The sequence below is a fragment of the Marmota flaviventris genome, chromosome Y (assembly GCF_047511675.1).
Source record: "Marmota flaviventris isolate mMarFla1 chromosome Y, mMarFla1.hap1, whole genome shotgun sequence".
Lineage (NCBI taxonomy): Eukaryota > Metazoa > Chordata > Mammalia > Rodentia > Sciuridae > Marmota > Marmota flaviventris.
Genome location: NC_092519.1, coordinates 12,694,896 through 12,715,128, shown reverse-complemented (window position 1 = coordinate 12,715,128; position 20,233 = coordinate 12,694,896). Strand labels below are relative to the sequence as shown.

General features: G+C 33.6%; 1 protein-coding gene across 1 annotated transcript in view; it reads left to right on the top strand.

Moving 5' to 3' along the window:
* Positions 1 to 18,116, top strand: part of LOC139703580 (eukaryotic translation initiation factor 1A, Y-chromosomal-like) — a 29,065-nt gene extending 10,949 nt beyond the window's left edge. Inside the window, exon 5 of the mRNA XM_071607071.1 lies at positions 18,003 to 18,116. Within this exon, the coding sequence (XP_071463172.1) occupies positions 18,003 to 18,116 (114 nt within the window). The remainder of the gene's footprint in view (positions 1 to 18,002) is intronic.
* The last annotated feature ends 2,117 nt before the right edge of the window (positions 18,117 to 20,233 follow it).

Below are 20,233 nucleotides of genomic sequence, written 5' to 3'. Positions count from 1 at the left end.
CTTAAATTATACTATTTCAGATCTCAAAACTCACTGCTTTGTGTTTTAGATCTACTTAAATCATTACTTAGTTTATGTTTGCTTTTCTTTTTATCCAAAACATACAAATAAAATCTAACTTAAGTTCTGTATAAATTTGATAAGTCCTTAAGAATACCAAGTTTGAATTCACTGAGGCATTTGTAGAGAGCATATTGAATTTTGTGTGCACTTTCTGTTAGCTACCCACCCATATTTACATCCCTATTCAATTCATGAAATGAGTTTTAGACTTAAAATTAGACTGTCTATATCCAAATCCCCATTTGCTATCTGCTAACATGATGACATGGGTAAACTAACTTGTCAGGATAGTTAACCTCATTTTCATGCTAATTTGATAAAACATGCCTTGTTTCCATGCAGTATAAATCAATAAAGGGTAATATATTTGGTATACAATGAAGCAGTTACTGCAAGGTAAAGCAGTACTCAATAATAGAAAAACAAATTTTAATCATTCTGTAATTGTTTAACATTCTATTAAAAAAAGAAAAATTTAATAATATGTAATTAACGTATAAGAAAAGAAAAAAGGAAAACCATACATATTAGCATAGCAATTTAAAGCATTAAACATTGAGAACTAAATATTTTATTTTGTAAAATATTTGTCAAGTGTTAGTTTGGAAATGGGATGTTCTGCAAAATCTTTTAATGTAACAATGTATTCAGAGAGATGATTAAATTAAGAGAGCTATAACCTGATCAGTCCATTCTAATGTGAGTGGAATGGTTGTGTGGAAATGTAGATGGGGCATGGCAGGAGATGGGTCACTGGAGGCTTGCACTGGAAGGATTCATCTTTCCTGAACTCTCTTACCACTTCTCTCTGCTTCTCAGCCTCCATAAGGTAAACAGTACTTCTCCACAATGCTCATCTGATGATTTTGGATCTAGAGAAATGGATCTGCCCACCATGAACTGGGTCTCTGAAACTCTGAGCCAAAATAAACTTCACCTCCTCCAAGTTGTTCTTGTAAGGTATTTTAATCATAGCAATGAAAAACTGCCCAACACAGAAACTGGTATCGAGAAATTGTATTGATGCTATGACTATCAACTTTGGTTGAGAAGGCTTTGGTTATAATTTGTGGGAGGAGTCTGGAAAAAATGCAGGCTGAATAAAACACAGAATACCATAAGAAAAGCTTAATGAGCAATTCTGATGGAAGGTCAGAAGACAAAAATGCCAATAGGAATGCCCACTGCTCGAGTTGTCAGAGGGATATGAGAACTATTGGGAATCAGACTAGAGGCTACATGTGTTCTGGCAAAGAACTTTTCTATATTTTGCTCATGTTCAACTTATTTTTTGTGAGGCTGAATTTTAAAAGTGATGAACTAATTCAAGAGAAAGTTTCAAGGCATTACAGCATTAAGGCAGTATGGATATATTGCCAGTAGCTTTTAGTGAGCTTTACTCAGAAGTAGATAGCAGTGATGAAGATTAAAAGTGAAACCAAGAAAGTTGTGCTTGAAGAGACTTTGCATAAAGACAATAGGAAAGATGCCTCCAGAAAATATCAGAAATTCTCAGGACAACACCCATTGTAGGCTCTAGTATACAAAAAAAGAAAATTCCTTTCAGAAGAGATTAATAGAGTTCCTTGTTTCCACAGGGGAGCCTAAGAAGTTGTTTCACCAGGCTCAGCTCTCCAGGCACTTAGAAGCTGCAGAAACCCCTTTTCCAGAAAACTCAGATGCTGTGGGAGCTTGGGGCAGAATTTGGCATCATCCTCATGGTGCCAATTATGCAGAATTATGGAATTTAGGGTTAGATATTTCCATTGAGGTTTCAGTGGGAGACCATACAAAGTGTAGTAGTGTTGGAGCCCCTACAGGGTAATGTTTGAAGCTGTAAAGGTGAAGCCACGTCTGGAATAGAGACCCCAGGAATTGATGTCAGTAAAGTGAACTGTGCTGAGGAAAACTGCTGGCTGCAAAAGAGCCCATGTGTGCTGCCACTGGCAAGAACAAAGTGGTGGGACTGCTCAAACCCTTTGGAGAAAACAACTTATTTGCTTCAAATGCCATGGGTGGAACTAACAAGACTTGTTTGCCTGGCTACATTTTGGTCTTTTTTTCCCATCCCTTCTTCTATGTCTGTATTATTTATATTTGAAAAGGGAATGTTTGCTCTATTCCCTGTCTATTGGATAAATGTAGCTTGCTTTTGATATTCAGAGAGATTCACAGCCAGGAGTTTGCCTGTAGTCTCAGAAAAAGACTTTGTAATCTGGGACAATAGTGAACTGCAGAGATTGGAACTCTTGGAGTAGGGCCAAAATACATTCTGCATTGTGAAATGGACATGAGCTTTGGGGGACTGGAGATAAAGTTAGGTTTGAATATGAAGTGTCTGCCTAAAGCTCCTATGTTAATTTTGGTCAGAGATAATTATGGTTCAAACCGTACCTTACATTCTTGCCATATAACTCATATGTAGAGTTCAGCATAGTTTCTATGCATTGGCAAATTATCAAACATACTTCTGAATTTGGACCATCTACCATTTTATAAGTTGAACTTTTTATGTTCAAGAATCTTTGTAACATGATTCATTTTCTTGGTGTCACATTCTCTGTGATATCTCCATTCCTTTGTCATAGCATTTTCCTCATTGATTTCGATAGGTTTACTGCTAAATTCTTTGAATAAGTACAAAAATATAACTGCTTAACATCCATGTGTTACCATTTTGTTTGTTTCTTTTCTGCAGCTTTATGTCCAGGGCTGCTTTTGTGAAAGAAATGAGCCCATGTTGATCACTGGTAGACAGGAGGTATACAACTATACTTGATCCCAATTTATGAGCTGACTGATGTTCATGCATTTTGACAGACTGAAGAAGGTGATTGGTCACCAGTTATAATGTACAAAGTTGTTGAACTTATAACAGTGATAAGTGAAATTTGAATTGAATTATTAGGAGACTAGTACTTAGGTAACTACATAGTGTGTGTGTGTACACACATACATATGTATATGTGTTACAAAAAAAGGTTTGTTCTTGGTATTGCTTCAGAAATGTTGAAAAAATTACATGAGTGCACATTTTCTGCATCGAGTGTTGTCCTTTTACAGTTATGTCTAGTATGGATATGACTATCACATCTTTTATCATTTCATTTTTAAAAATATTTATTTTTTAATTGTAAGTTGGACATAATACCTTTATTTGTCTATGTTTTATTTGGTGCTCAGGATCAATTCAGGGCCTCCTGTGCACTAGGCGAGTGCTCTACCACTGAACCACAACCCCAGCCCTTATCATTTCTTTTATATGCGGTCTTTTATTTCTATAGTAGAACATGAACAATTTGTATATTTATTTAACAAAAATTTCAAACTTAACATGATAATAAGTAAAGATGGAGTTCTCAAAGTTGCTTAAAGATGTTTTGAAAAATGACTGAGAATGTACAGCTGCTACATGTTCTTCTATACAAGTTTACAGTTTTAATATGGATACTTTTGCTTACTAGTCATTAAAGACATGTGCTATAGTTCATGAAAACTATTTAGGCCTTAGTAGAATGTTTTCTTCCCCCATCACCTTTGGAATAATGGTAAAGAAACCAGATGCAAACTACTTGAATTAGACAATTAAATCTCACCAATGGACTGTTCTTTGGTGTGTCACTCTGAAGGGAATCTAGGGGAGTAAATAAAGGCATTTCTGTGGGAAGACATCTATTCAGAATTACTACAAGTTATCAAAATAACCTTTTAAAGCATTTTTTGATGTGTAAAATGCTGTCTGATATAAATTTTTTTGCTTCTAATTTCACAATTAAAAAAAATAGTCTTTTTCTCTATGTATTTTGCCCAGTTCAAAATTTAATACTGGAGGATTAGAATGTGGAAACAATATAAATAAATGTAATTTTATGATTTATTTATTTATGTTTTATTTATTTATATTGCTGCTTTACGCAATTGGGTTATTAGGTATAGAATTAGTGGAAGAGCCCATTGTGGGTTTTATGTTTTAACCTGCTTGGCAACAAAAAGAGATTTTATCCTTGAAGTAAACAGCTAACACTTCTACATTCTAGCATAGTTTGTTTCATTGAAAATGTATTAAACATACATAATTATATATAATGAACTGTAAATTGGATTTCAGTGACATCTTTATTAATTTTTATAACAAATAGGTTTTTATTTTTTATTTATATATGATAGCAGAATGCAATACAATTCTTATTACACATGTAGAGCACAATTTTTCATATCTCTGGTTGTAAACCTAGTATATTCACACCAATTTATATCTTCATAACTAAGCTTTGGATAATAATGATCCTAACATTCCACCCTCATTAATTGCCCCATCCCTTCCCCTTCAACCCCTCTGCCCTATCTAGAGTTCATCTGTTCCTCCCATGCTCCCGCTCCCTATCCCACTATGAATCAGCCTTCTTTTGTATCAAAAAAAACCCAAAACATTCAGCATTTGTTTTTTTGGGATTGGCTAACTTCACTTAGCATTATCTTCTCCATCCATTTACCTGCAAATGCCATGATTCTATTCTCTTTTATTACTGAATAATATTTCATTGAGTATATATGCCACATTTTTTTTTATTCCATGCGTCTATTGAAGGGCGTCTAGCTATTGTGAATTGTGCTGCTATAAACTTTGATGTGGCTGAGTCCCTGTAGTACGCTGTTTTTTAAGACTTTTGAGTATAGACCCAAGAGAGGGACAGGTGGGTCAAATGGTGGTTCTATTCCAAATTTTCCTAGAAATTTCCATACTGCTTTCCTTATTGGCTGCACCAATTTGCAGTCCCACTGGCAGTGTATGAGTATACTTTTTTCCCTGCATCCTCGCCAACACTTATTGTTGTTTATCTTCATGATAGCTGCCATTCTGCCTGGAGTGAGATGAATTCTTAGAGTGGTTTTGATTTGCATTTCTCTAATTGCTAGTGATGATTAATATTTTTCAGGTATTTGTTGATTTGATTGTACATCATCTTCTGAGAAGTGTCTCTTCAGGTCCTTTGTCCATTTACTGATTGGGTTGTTTCCAAAGGCATTCCTCATAGAAATAGAAAAAAAAAACCAAACATGAAATTCATCTGGAAAACTAAGAGACCCAGAAGAGCTAAAGCAATCCTTAGCAGGAAGACTGAAGCAGATGGCATCACTATACCAGACCTTAAACTATACTACAGAGCAATAGTAACCAAAATGGTATGGTTTTGAAATCAAAACAGACTTGTAGAACAATGGTACAGAATAGAGGACACAAGAGACTAACCCACAAAGTTACAGTTATATTAGACAAAGGTGCCAAAAACATGCATTGGACAAAAGATAGCCTTTTCAACAAATGGTGCTGGGAAAACTGGAAATCCATATGCAACAAAATGAAATTAAACCCCTATCTCTCACCATGCACAAAACTCAACTCAAAGTGGATTGAGGACTTGAAGTAAAGAGAGACCCTGCATCTAATAGAAGAAAAAGTAAGCCCTAATCTCCATCATGTGGGATTAGGTCCCAACTTCCTTAATAAGACTCTGGCGCGCAAGAATTAAAATTAAGAATCAATAAATGGGATGGAATCAAACATCTTTCTCAGCAAAAGAAACAGTCTGTGAGATGAACAGAGAGTCTACATCTTGGGAGTAAATCTTTACCCCCTCACACATGAGATAGAGCCCTAATCACTAGGGTATATAAAGAACTCAAAAAGCTAAGCAACAAAAAACAAACAAAAATAACCTAATCATTAAATCGGCCTAGGTTTTATTTTACTAGTACTCATTGTACATAATTGAGCATTGAATAAAATAATTCCCCTTAAAAAATAGCATTTTGCCACAGAAAACTTTCAGAAAACCAAAACACCCAAGAATTTCAGTTATCACTTTAAAAAAAAAATTATGATTTTTTTCCCTAGTTCCACAAGCCATTTGTTCAGCCAGTCAAGGGAACTGATTTGTTATGTGACTTCTCAAAAAAAATTTTTTTGTTGTTGTTTAAAAATTTCCCTGACACAAATAGCCAGCCACACAAGCATAAAATAAGGCTTATGTCTGTATCTTGGTCTTGGATATTCCCATTACATCCTGAATTTTGTATGTACTTTATAAAGTACATCATTTTCATTAACTTTTATGTAATCTCATTCAAAGCTTCATTTATTATTATCTAGCTGACAAAACTCAAGCTTGAAAGGCAGAATGCTCCTGAATTTCAGTCTCATGCATTGATTTTTGTATTGTTTTTTACCTTCTTTGGTCTCTGAGCTACTGAAAACTTAGAACAAGTAATGATTTTCTTTTCCCACATCCAAGCTCTTAACAAGGCATATATAAAGCAATAGTCCACTAATTACCTGTGCTTAATAAGTGGAAATAGATTGATAACATTTTAAAAGGAAATTACGTGTTGCAAGGAATAACAATTTTCATTTACTGCTCTATTCCTATGCCCAAGAGCAGAAGGGGTCTTAAGAACACTCTAACCAGAATCTTTTAGCTAAATATGATTTGGAGTTCCAATGTAATATACAATATAAAGAATACTCATTAACTTGCAATAATATTGCTAGTATGCAGAAACTCAAAATTATTTAATTTATAATAACAGTCCTTCCATGAAGGTTTTTTAAAAGATAATATAAATAAAATCTTTAATTCTCAATTAAAATCACTTTGTGGAAACTAAAAATTTGAAATTAAGAAACATTCCAAAGTATTTCAATGAGTGACTTTCAGTCATAATCTAGTTATAAAAATTTTATATTAATATATTAAATATACATAAATGGGCCTTGGTGTGATAATTCAATATATGAGTATGGTATGGTCTGATCAAATTGAAACATACTTCTTTACCTGTGCCTCTAAAAACCCAGTAACATCCTAGTGCCTACTAATTATTAGTATTTTTTCAAGTTTCCACATACAAGAGATAACATTAGTATTTGGTTTTCTGCATCTAGCTTATTTAATGTCCCCCAATATATTGCAAATAATGATTTTATTTTTATATATTACTGAATTTTCCATTGTAAACATATAACATTGCCTTTTCATCTGTTAATGAGCATCTTGATTCATTCCATAGTTATTTTGAATAGTGCTATAATAAATGAGTCTGCAGGTATCTTCAGCAAGCTGATTTGATTTTCCTGGTAGGAGTAGAATAACTAGGCTATATAGTAGATCAGTTTTTAGTTTTATGTCATTTCCATAGTGTCCTTAGTGGCTATACTAATTTATATTCTCAACCAAAATGAATAAGAGAAAGAACAAATAAATTTTTTAAGTTAGTATTAGATTTCCCCTGTATCTTCATCAGCATTTGTGTGTCTTATATCTTGTTGAGCTTTTGTTATTTTTGTAATAGCTATTCTAACCAGAGAGAAACAGTATTTCATTATACTTTTGATTTACATTTCTATGATAATAATAACACTGAGAATTTCTTTTTTATAAATGTGTTGGTCATTTGTATTCTCAGAAAAATATATGTTCATATCATTTGCCCAATTTTTAAGTGAATTGCTTTTTTAATTTTTTTGAGTACTTTATTCTGGATGCTAATTCTCTATCAGATGAATACCTAGCAAATATCTTCTCCCATTTGGTAGATAATCTCTTCATTATGTTGATTGTTTCTTTTGCTATGTAGCTTTTTAGTTTGACATACTCCTATGGTGTGTTTTTGCTTTTGTTTCCCATGTTTCACGTGTTTTATATATATAGAAAATCATTGTCTGCACCAGGGACTTAGAATTGTTGCCCTCTATTTTCCTCTAGTAGTTTCATAATTCCAGATCTTACTGAGGCCTTTGGCCCATTTAAGTTAAATTTTATATAGGGTGAGATACAGAAGTCAAGTTTTAATCTTCTGCATATGAATATTCAGTTTTCACTGCACCATTTATTGAAGAGGTTATCCTCTCTCAATATATGTTTTTGACATCTTTGTTGAGAATCACTTGACTTTAGATGTGTGGATTTGTCATTGGATTTTCTATTATGTTCCATTGTCTATGTGCCTATTTTTATACCAGTATCATTTTATTTTGGTAAATCTGACTCTGTAATTTGTCTTTAAATCAGGTATTGTGATGCCTCAAGCTTTGCTCTCTTTTGCGTAAGATTTCTTTGGCTAAATGGGGGTCCTTTGTGCCTCCACATGAATTTTAAAATTGATATTTCTAGTTCGGTGAAAAAGCAGTTTGTTGAAAATTACATTGAATCTATAAATTATTTTGGAACTATGGACATTTTAACAATATTAATTTTTAAAAGTATAAACTTTTTTGTCTCTTTAGTTTTTTTCATTGTTGTAATTTTGACTGTAGACATCTGCCACTTTTTTAGTTAAGGTTTGTGTGTGTGTGTGTGTGTGTGTGTGTGTGTGTGTGTGTTATAAATGGGATTGCCTTTGTGATTTCTTTCTCAGCTAATAAACTACTGGTGTTTGGAAAAGCTATTATTTAATGTCCTGCTACCTTATTAAATTAAGTTCTATCAGTTGTTTTGTAGTTGTTTCAACTTTTTGATGTAGTCTTTTGATTATTCTATATATTAGATTTTATTATTTCCCAGTAGGATGTTTTGACTTTCTGCCTTTCTAATTGTATGTCTTTTTTTTCCTTCTCTTGACTAAATGCTCTAGCTGAAACTCTTATTACTGAATTGAGTAACAGTAGTGGACACTTTAAGTTCTTTCCTGATCTTAGAACTATTTACTTTAGTTTTTCCTCATTAAATATCATGTTGACTGTGAATTTGTTGAATGGTCTTTATTATGTTGAGATATGATTCTTAATTTTATTCATGCTTTCATCATAAAGTGATATTATCTTTTTAAAAATTTCTTCTAATTAGTTATCCATGGCAGCAGAATGTACTTGAATACATCCTACATAAGTGGAGTGTAATTTCTCATTCTTCTCATTGTACCTGATGTAGATTACCTGGTCACATAATCATATGTGCACATGGGGTAATAATGTCTGATTCATTCTATCATCATTCCTGTGATATTGTCTTTTATCAAATAATTTTTTTTGCCACTAGAGGTGAGTATATGATTGTTATCTTTACTTTGTTGATGTGAGATATTACATTTATTGATTTGCTTACATTGAACAGTCCTTGCTTTCCTTCAAATTAAGTGACTTAATATAGTGAAAGATCTTTGTAAAGTTCTGTTGAATCTAATTTTTTTAGTATTTGAAAACTTTTGCATCTTGGTTAATTTTGTATATTGGTCTATAGATCTCTTTTTCTTCCTTAGTCTATTTCTTTATGTAACTCCTATGTTTTTGTATGGATTTGGTAATTGGATAATGTTGACCTCAAAGAATGAGTTTTGAAGGGTTCTAGTCTTTTAGATCCATGAAATAGTTTTCAAATAATTAACTTGAATTCCTCTTGGAAGCTTAGTAAAATTCAATGTCAAAGCCATCCAAACTTGAGGGATTCTTTAGAGAAATTTTATTATTCATACAGTTCATTACTTGTTATTAGTATACACAAATTCCCTGCCTCCTTTTTCAGTTTTATTATTTATATATTTCCAGAAATTTGTCTATTTCTCTTACAATTCCTTCCTATTCTTTGTATTTTTGTGAAAATACCTCCTTTTTTGCTTTAGATTTTACTACTGTTGTGTTCTTTTTTTTCCTCAAAGAACAAATTTTGTTTTCAGTGATCATTTGTGAGGTTAATTTTAATCTCACTTTTTTTTCCTGTTCTGGTCTTTATTGTTTCAATTCCTTTCAATAATTTGGGTTGCTCTTTGTTTTCAGAGTTCTTGAAATGCATTATTAGTTCGTTTTGAAATCTTTTTTTCAGATATAATCCCTTACTGCCTATGAATATTTTACTGCTTTTGTTCCATCCCACAGTTTTCGCTATGTTGGTTTCATTTTCATTTGTTTTAATAAATTATTCATTTTTCTTTCTGAATTCCTAATAAGACACTAATCATTCAAAAGTGTGTAGCTTAGTTTGTGTACTTGTATAATTTCTAAACTTTCTCTGTATTAACATAGTTTCATTCTACTACTTTTCTTACAAAATTACTTTCTTCTGAAAGATGTGTTGTGTGATATCACTTTGTTTGGGAATATTGCCTTTACTTCTAACTGGGCACCACAGAACAATTTCCCTGTAGCCTTTTTGGCAACGATTATTAATTTTGGAACCTATGTCCCCATAGACCATGCAAGACTGGGGACTCTTTAGTAGTTCAGGCAACACTATAGATGGGTATGTAGGGTACATATTGAATGACTACTCCTTCATTAAGAATGGTGGCCCTTATTGGTGGTGGGAGTTTCAGGCACTAATGATCTTTGTTCAGTAATTTATAAGATTCTCTGCTGCATGGTTGTGGTAAAGGGCCTGAAATAATTTTCTTCTGACCAAATACTGCAAGCCCAGTCACTTCATTAAGAGAGGCAATGGCAAAAATTCTTTTTCTTCTGATACTTAAACCCAGTCCTGACATCAGTGCATAATCAATATACTAGAGCAACTGACAGTGGGACCCTAATTGGATGATGGCATGAGAATAGTGGTGTTCTTCTCTACTGCCACTGTGGTTATGTCTACCCAGAACTGTGACCTCACCCCATCCTGCTGTGTGAACCTGGATAGTTGAATGTCTCCTCCAGTACATTATCAGCTGAAGTGTCTGTGGGTGTAAGAAGGAGCAGCTGGAGATAAGCAAATTCTGCCTGGATCTCCTTTGGTTGCATGGCCTGAGACAGGGTAAGAGCACAGTGGTTTTTATCAAGGCCATCTCAGCATGTTCCTCTGACTGGTCACTAGTGGAGACAGGGAATTCTTTATCCCACCTTGTGTGGCATAGGGATGAATGTCCCCCAGAGCAGAAGAAGCCTTATGGGCATCTACCTTCAGTCCCAGCATTAGTGTGTACCAGCTTGTGACTTGACATGCCCCTGGACATATAGAGTAATATCCTGATCTCAGTTTTTGAGGGCAAGCAAAAACTGTTTCTCTCCATTTTGCTACATCCATTTCCAGTTCACCCAGTGAGTTTGAGCCAGAGTCATCTGGTTGGATAAGATGGATGAAGTACAGAAACCAATGATCTCACAGTACCATGTGAGATCTTTGAAAATCCAGAGATATGAAGACAAAGCTCTTCTGTCCCCCAGAGCAGTCCAAATTCAGATAATAGTTCCCTTCTTATAATAATGACTGCTAGCTATATATAGCACCTTAAGAGTTTTCAGGAGATGATGTGAAATTCTGTTCCGAAGAAAGGCTACTACACATTTCAAATTACTAGAATTAGGCTGCAAATCAGCTAGTAATAAATCTTTAAAATAGAATTGCTGGTATCCATGATTACAGATTTTCCTTTTATTTTCTTTTCATCTGCTTCCCTGAGCTGTGAAGCTGGAGTGGCAGTAGCTAGTGTATTTCATTTATCTTACTATTTATTTTCTCACATCTCTGAATCTTATAATGTTTCTGTTTTTCTCCCACTAATGTCCTATGTTCTTCCAGGATCACTAGTTAGCTGTGATCTGTTGGTGTGACTAAATGTACAAGAAAATTATAGAGAGGAATGATTTATTTCTGGCTCATTGTTTTATACAAGCATGGAATATATCTTATTCTGATTACGGTTCCAGTCTTGTGGATATAGACAATGTTGAGATTAATTAAAGTGGATTTATATATGTACATGTAAAACGTATGTCATAATCATGCCACTGTCTTTTCTATTTCTATTCCCTTCCCTTTCCTTTATGTTCCTTTGTCTAATCTACTAACCTTCTATTCTTTCCTCCCCAACCCCTTGTTGTGTATTAGCATCCACATATTAGAGAGAATATTCAACCTTTGGTTTTGAGGGATTGGCTTATTTTAGGTAATAGTATCCTTAATTTGTATGTTTTTCAGTATTATTAAAAACTCATGTTCCTTTCTCTTTACCTATAAGAATTCTCATGCAAAGTCTGTTCTTGGGTTGGAAGATGCTCTGTGTTATTTCTTTCCTTGCTTCCTGGAATTTGTCTATATTTTACTTTGAGAAATTGAATATGTCTTTGGGATCTTTAACCTTCATATAATTTTATATTTGTATATGCTTTTATAATTTATGGAAGTTTTATGTTATCTCTTTTTAGCTCCATCTGTTTTTGCTGTTCTTTTTAGATGTATATGACAGTTGAGTGTATTATGACATATATACATAAAGTGTGATTAATTCTAATTGGGATCTCATTCTTCTGGTTGTACATGATGTGGAGTTATACTGGTCATGTATTTATATATGAATATAGGAAATAGGAAAGCTAAGTTTGTTTTATTCTACTGTCTTTCTTTCTTATTCCAACCCATTATGCCATATTTGTACATACAAATAACATAAACTGATCAATCATATTCCCTAGTACTTATTCCCGTAATCTCCCCTTTCCTCCACCAGATGTGCTGCTGTTCTTTACTGATCTCCCTTATATTATTATTATTCTAATTTTATATAAATGTAGGATTTATTGTGATATAATTTCATATGGACATAGCATAATTTGGAACATTTTGTTTCCCAATACTTCCTTTATAACTCCTCTGTCCTCTGTTCCCTTTCTCTTCTCTACTTGCATTCCCTCAATTCTTGAGATTTCCCCCCGCTTTTAATTAAAATTAAGTTACCCTTTTCCCCTTTCATATCAGAGAATACTTTCATTCTTTGAATTTCTGAGACCAGCTTTAACATGCTGTTTCATGTCCCATCCATTTACCAGCACGTAACATAATTTTTAGCTAGTAAAATAACAGTATGTGTATATAACATATACATATTTATATATTATTTATATACAAATATATTATTTATATGCATATTTCCAGGACTATGTTGTCTTTTAATGATTGCTTTGTCTTCTGGGTCTCTTATTTTTCCAAATGAATTTCATATTGCTTTTTTTTTAATTCTATGAAGAATATACATATTATATAATGTACATTACATTTTCTTTATTCATTTAACTGTTAATGGGCAGCTGTTCTATAACTTGTTCTATAACTTGGTGATTATGAAGTGTACCACTATAAACATTGATGTGCCTATATGACTATGGTATACTCCCTTTAATTTTTGGAATAAATACCAATGAGTAAGAAGACTGGGCCATATGGTAATTCAAATTCTAGTATTTTGAGGAATATCAATTATTGCTTTCCAAAGTGATCATAACAATTTACAGTCCCAAAAACAATGTATGAAAGTACATTTTCCCCCACATCCTCACCAGCAATTTTTATAATTTGTATTCTTAATGCTTACCATTCTAAATAGTGTACATTGAAATTTTATAGTTTTGATTTGCATCTAGGAGTCTTAAGAAGTCAGTTTCTAAGCCAACATTTTGAAGATTTGGGCCTATTAGATGCAGGGCATCTATATATATATATGGTATACATATATGGTTTTCCCCAAAACAATCATCTCACAGTATTCAAGCTACCATATTTTGGTGTTCACTCTTCACAACAAAGTTTAATGTATGTTCACCAAAGATGTAGTGGTTTTTAAATTAGTGAAATTAATGTCACTGATTATTACTTCAAGCACTAACTACTATGGTCTAATTTTAATTTCTAGTCATCTGAATATTATGCAAATAATACATGGAGTAAAACTTTTGGCAATATTATCAGTCTTTCCTCTTCCCAAACCAAAATATACTGATTATTTTCCTGCCTCTTCTAAAATGTATTTTCTATCTTCTGGTTTGACTGGCAAGACTTCCCTAAGAGATCCTGCAGTTTGCTTACCCCTTCTTCCCTTACATATAGCAGAGCTTCCCAATTGTTGTGCTAAAATGAATGACAGCAAAAAAAGCAGCATTTACAGCAGATAATCTATACTATATAATATGCACTTACACACATCCCAGTGTCACAGGATAGGCCCTGATTCAGCCTTCCAGATGGTTAGGAGATACAGACAACAGAGATTTCAGGCTGGAACCCACTACCAGTAATTTCAAAATATTTTCAATTGAAAGTAAGCAGAGGAAGCTTGAAATCAATGACCTACAGAGGGAATCCTGATTTCTTATTCTGATACAATTTCAATGGTCTCCCTAAACCCATATGCAATTTGTTATCATTATTAGCACTCCCTACTTACAAAGTGCAATTGTATAAATGCTACTAAATATTATACACAAATAAATGTTTCACAAAAAAGTCTGTCTTAAAAATAAATGAGAAGGAGACTGGTGGATAACTTTTGAGAGAGCATGTATTTAGCACAAATAAAAACCTGGGTTTAATGCCCAGAACCAAATTTAAAAAAGAAAAAGAAATAAAAGAAAGAAGTTAGATTAAGCTGGGTAATTAATAAACCTGAGGACAAGAAAGGAAAAAAAAAGAATCATGAGAGCATAAATTAACTTAGGATATGGGAAAAATATTATAGAGTTAACTACAAAATAAAGGGAGAATGGGAGGAAAGAAGGAAATAGAGAATCAACAAATACAAAAAGTACAGAAGTCAGCCTGCCTTGGACATCTGTCCCCATCTCCCCAATTTCTTTATATACTCCAAGGGTATCACATGACAGTTTTAACATAATTGGTCACAAAGCAGTGGAGCCCTCCAAAATATCTTTGCTGTCTCTGAGAATCTGAAGAAGGACACTGAACCTTCTTAGGCATTCTTTAAAAGCAAAACATAATTCCGGTATTCTGGCCAAAAAGGAATACTGCAGATTTCTGGTATAAATGTATTTTTTTCCTGCTTCCCTCATATGTACAACTAAAATCTTTAGGTTAATATAAAACAGAAGACTCTGAAAGGTGGAGTGATGAGATAAACCAATGAAGGAAAGAAATTAAATCCTGCTGAATGATGAAGGGGATTTTTGTACTTCACACTTAGTTCTGAAGAAGCTACAAACAAAAAATGTAAACAAACATAGAAAAATGCTCCCTAAAGTCTATTTTCTCTATTTTTAGAAACAGGAAATGGGTAGTTTACTGAAACCACACTTTTACAAAATACTTTACTTGAGCAGAATACCTGAAAGACAAAGAAATATGGATGCATCTTCCCCCAAGCCAACAAAGGCCAAGTGGCAAATTCTGTTGCACCAGGCAGTAATAAAGTACCCCAATCCTATGCAGGTGTGGCCTAATAAAGAGTTGGAGCTTGCCTACTCTTTCATCAATGATGAGGATTCCTCTTTCAGATGTCTATGAAGACAAGAAGCAAACCTGGAATTTTGCTCTCCACCTGGCAACATAGTCTTTTCCCTTTGCAGAGCAATAATAGACAAAACTAGCAAAAGAAGGTTACAATAAGGCCCAGAGTCTTGTAATAATATCCCAAATATCTAAATTTCAAATGAAAGTCACTCATCTTTCCAAGAAATAAAAACTTTCAACCTGAATGAAAAAAAAAAATCATTAGTGCCCTCACAGAAATGCCAGATGTAAAATTCATCTGGCAAAGATTTTAAAACTGCCTTCGTGGAAGGGTTAAAATGAGTAGTTAAGAGGAAGCATGAAATGAAAAAGTATAAAGCATAAAAATTAAGTTTCAGTGGAAATACTTAAGAAATTTTATCTTTGTTATATGTTGAAATTTTAGACTGTAATGAAAAGTTTAGGTAATACTGACTGATGTGATCCTAAACAGGTGCAGCGGAACTTCACAAAGAGTACAAAAATAACTACTGTCCAAAATCCATCATTACTGAAGATGCAAAAACTCTAAAGAAAATATTACAAATAGAATTAAGATACATATTTACCATGGTCAATAAGATTTCAGCCATGCAAATGGTTCAGTGTTTAAAAATCAAAATAATATGCCATGTTAATGGGTTAGAGAAAAAAAAAAATCAGCCAGTGCAGAAAAAGTTTGACAACATGCAACATTCGTTTATAAAATGATTACAAACTCTTTAATAAAATACAAAAAAGAAGTGATCTTCCTTAACTTAATAAATAGCTATAAAAAGAAAAAAACTTACAAGCTAAAATATAAGATACTGAATATTTTAATACAAGGCAACAATTTCAACGTTACCACTGTTCTCCAACAACGACCATAATTCTAAATTCTAGTCAGGGCACTATGCTAAGAAGCACATATGAAATGCATAGAGATCAGAAAAGGAAAATAAAATGGTTTCTATATTAAAAATGACAAGATTGCCTACACATAAAATTCTAAAGAATCTCAAGAAGCTCACAAAATAAAAAAGTGAGTTCTTACAAGTTCACAGGATACAGGATCAAAAGATAAATAATTTGAACTTCTATAAATAATGTGACTACTAAAATAAAAAAAAAATGCTATTTATAGTCATTTAACAATGATTTTAAATCTGTCAAAGTATGTACAAGACATACTCTAAAACAGATACCTGCCATGTTTGCTGACTGACATACTCAACATATTACAAAGATAATTGCTTCTAATTAGGCTTGATATACTTGCTTGATGCAATTTATAACGAAATTTCAGCAAGATATAGACAACAGCAGCAACTGAATAACAAAACAGAAAGATAGACACCGTGAGTAGAAACAGAAAACTTCAAAACATACTTACTTGATTACAACTAAGTGAATCTTGACCAAAATGCAAATGCAATCAATCCATGATAGTGTTTAAATACAAGCAGAAAAGTGAACATTCACAGGCAAAACTAAGGGAAAAAACCTCAATACGTATACACCTCATACAACTAAGAAAAATGCAACATGATTTTCAACACAAGACCTGATGTAATAATGTGATTTTGATAATTTACCTTTAAATTAACAACCATGTTAGCATTTCATAAAATAATATTACTTATATCACATTTTCTTTTGTGTGCTGAGGTGAATAAATGGGTCAGTGTTAAAAACATCTATCTCATAAATAATGGCACTTGTTATAATAAAGACATTCCAAGTGAACCTCAGTATTATGTCCCTTATTTTTCTATTATTAACGAAGAATGTATGTACTTTTTTGTGGCTGTTCTCTTAACTTTCAAATACTAGTAACTCATTGCAAGAACAATTTGTAAGTAACCAGCTTTCTAATTTTTAGTGAAGTTTGTTTTTTCTTTGACATTGAAATATATGTAAATATGCTTATATGTTAAAAAGAATAGATCAGGAGATTAGTACTGGATTCTAAAGATAAACAGAACTAAAGACATGAAGTTATGAGGTTTATTCAGCAGAAATATTAATGTTGAGAAAGTCGTTGCCACATGATTAGATAACTGCACATTGAATAAGCTAGAAAACTACTTTCTACATATTACCAAAGTACAAGAAAATACAAAGCCTGGTGTTGTCACAAGAACTGCTTAATGGTAAGATGTTCTGATAACTAAAAGTAGTTTTAATAGCACTTCATTCCTTAGAACTCCTGAGTAAGACTAAAGAATACTACAGTAGGCCAGGCATAGTAATCTACACCTGTTATCCCAGCAATTTGGGAGTCTGAGGCAGGAGTATAAATTTGAGGCCAGCTTCATGAGCTTTAGGGAGGCCGTAAGAAACTTAGCAAGACTCTATCTCAAAACCAAAAATGAAAAGGAATGGGGATACAGTTCACTCATTAAGCATCCTGGCTTCAATACCCAATATTCAAAAAAGAAAAGAAAAGTATAACAGTTGTTAAAAAAATTCATGTAAATTGTTTATCTAACACTGTTCTATTTCTTTGCCAAACTATTATTCTAGAATATAATTGATCATAAAAGTATAAAATTTTAAAATGGTCAGTCTCCCTTTATGAATGGAGATTCTTAAGGAGAAGTATCAAGTTAAATGTCACATATATGTACTGATCATTGGAATGTTTGGACAAATTACAATGTCATGTGTCCCTACTATACTACCTAAATAGCAATGAGAGCCTGGATGTTAATTCTCCATTAAAATATGGAGCAAAACATGTTATGTTAATCCTTGCAGTTAGACCCATTAGATGAGACTTCCAAATATGAGTGTAACATTGGAAATGCACTGTATAAAGCATTCATGGTTAAGGATATAGCAAATAGGACCCGGGACTTTTCCCATCTTTAGCTGTTCTTCCACCCGTTTTCTCTGGGATAGAATTGAAGCTTTTGTCATTTAAAAGCCCAGGCCTCAGCCAGAGAGAAGCCAGAAGGGAAAATAGGGAGAACACAAAAGGAACTCATACCTGACTAGCTCGTGACCACTCACTCTAATAGGTCAGCTGACCCCAATACAATGAACCCCAGAAGCTCTCCCCTGTCCTATCCTAAATGAATCCTATAATTCCAGACCCTTGCTTTTTAGCCCATCACCATTTTCTGTCCTGAAAGTGAGTCACATCAGGTTTTTGAATAATTTGTTCCTTTGGTCTCTGTCATTTGTACTTATACTTGGTGCTTCACAGGTGCGGTGATAAGGGAAAGGCACTTTTGGCACAGAAATGACTAAAATGTTCCTCAATTTTAAGATCTTGAGAGTGTCATCAGTGAGAGTTAAGAGTACTGACAGATTTTTTATTTGATTAAAAAAAAAACCCTCCTCTTTTTTTAATATATATTCTTTAGTTGTCAATGGATCTTTTATTTTATTTATTTAAATGTGATGCTGAGGATCGAATCTAGGGCCTCACACATGTCAGGAAATGCTCTACCACTGAGCTACACCCCTAACCCTGATTAGTTTTATATTACTGTTTTGGCACTGATGCCAGTCATGGATCCAAGGAGATCTCTTGGAGCACAGATTTCTGCACAAACCCTCCATGCTCTTGACAATCACTGTAGGAATTTTAGGACAAATGAGGCTTCAATAGCAGACGAGGTTTAATGCAAAAGCAAACACAAAGGGAGTGTGAGTATATTTGAGAGCTGAGCTGTCCCACAAAGAGGTGAGCAGTGATTTCTATTGTTTAAGGGAGTTTATGTCCACAAGCAGGGATTGAATCCAGATGAAATTCTCTGGAATTGGAAGGTAGTAATGAACTCTGCTCAGCTTCTTTAGCATCTAATTGTAGGATATGTGTGAGTATGTATGGTAATAGGCCTTAATGAGCAGAAGGGCAAAGTTCAGATTTTCCTGGCATGCCTGCTCGGGAAGCAGCTGGAGCTGGCTCAAGGAGGTGGCCACCTAGTGGCTGGATATACTGATACTTTGTTCAGTCAGATGCTAGAAGGATGCATCTGCTTAGACAAGCTGCCACTGCATTAGCTACAGAATGCCTATGTTTGAGCCCAAACACCCACTGCCTGGGCCCAGCTCCTAAGCTATCTGCATAAGCAGTTTTTGTACCTAGTTTCTCCTACTCCTTAACCCAGCATTATTCCAGGTATGTCAGAAGGCTACATCTCAAGTCTTTCAACAATTCTGTGAGACTTGTCCAATTTTATTTCTTCTAAAACACAGATCCAGTTAAGACAAATTTGTGACCATGACTCCAAGGGCACAGGAAAAAATAACAAAATCAGAAACTTCCTGTATGCTCATTATTAATCATAAGTCACTGTCCATGCACTTGATCCCGAAAGAGGCCACTCTATTTCTGACTTCACTAAAGACTAGTTTTGTTTTAAATGACAGCAAAATTTATTCTTGGAAATGCACGCAACTTACATGTACATACTGGAAGTTTTTTAATGCATGAACTTAAACCACGCTTCAAAAATCAAGATTGAAAATATGTTCATAGTTATTCTAAGGGGCCACTCTCAGTTACTCATCCTAAACCCAATTTAATACTATTCTGTCCTCTGAGCTTCAAGTTAAGTTTTTATGTTCCTAATATCACATGAATGAGAGTCTCCTTTGGATTTAGTTTCCCTTCATCTAAAACACTAGCGGTACTTTCATGTTACTCAGTGAATAGCAGTGCTTTCTTCTTATTGCTTTGTAGTCTATTTATTACTTTCCTTTTTCTGTTTATTAACTTTCCATTCCTTTAGACTCTCTCTTCATATTTTCCTATATATTATGAGATCTATATAACAGTATTCAGAACACACACTTTTGTAGTTACATTACATAGATACCTTAATTCTTTGAGTGTTGTACACTTACAGTAGATATGTAATACCTGGTTGATTTTTTTCTTTGACATCAGAAGCTATTGAAGATTGAAATGAAGGTATTACAAATGCCTGTTGGAACAAAGCATTGCCTCAAACCCATTTTCAGGTATACATGAAGTG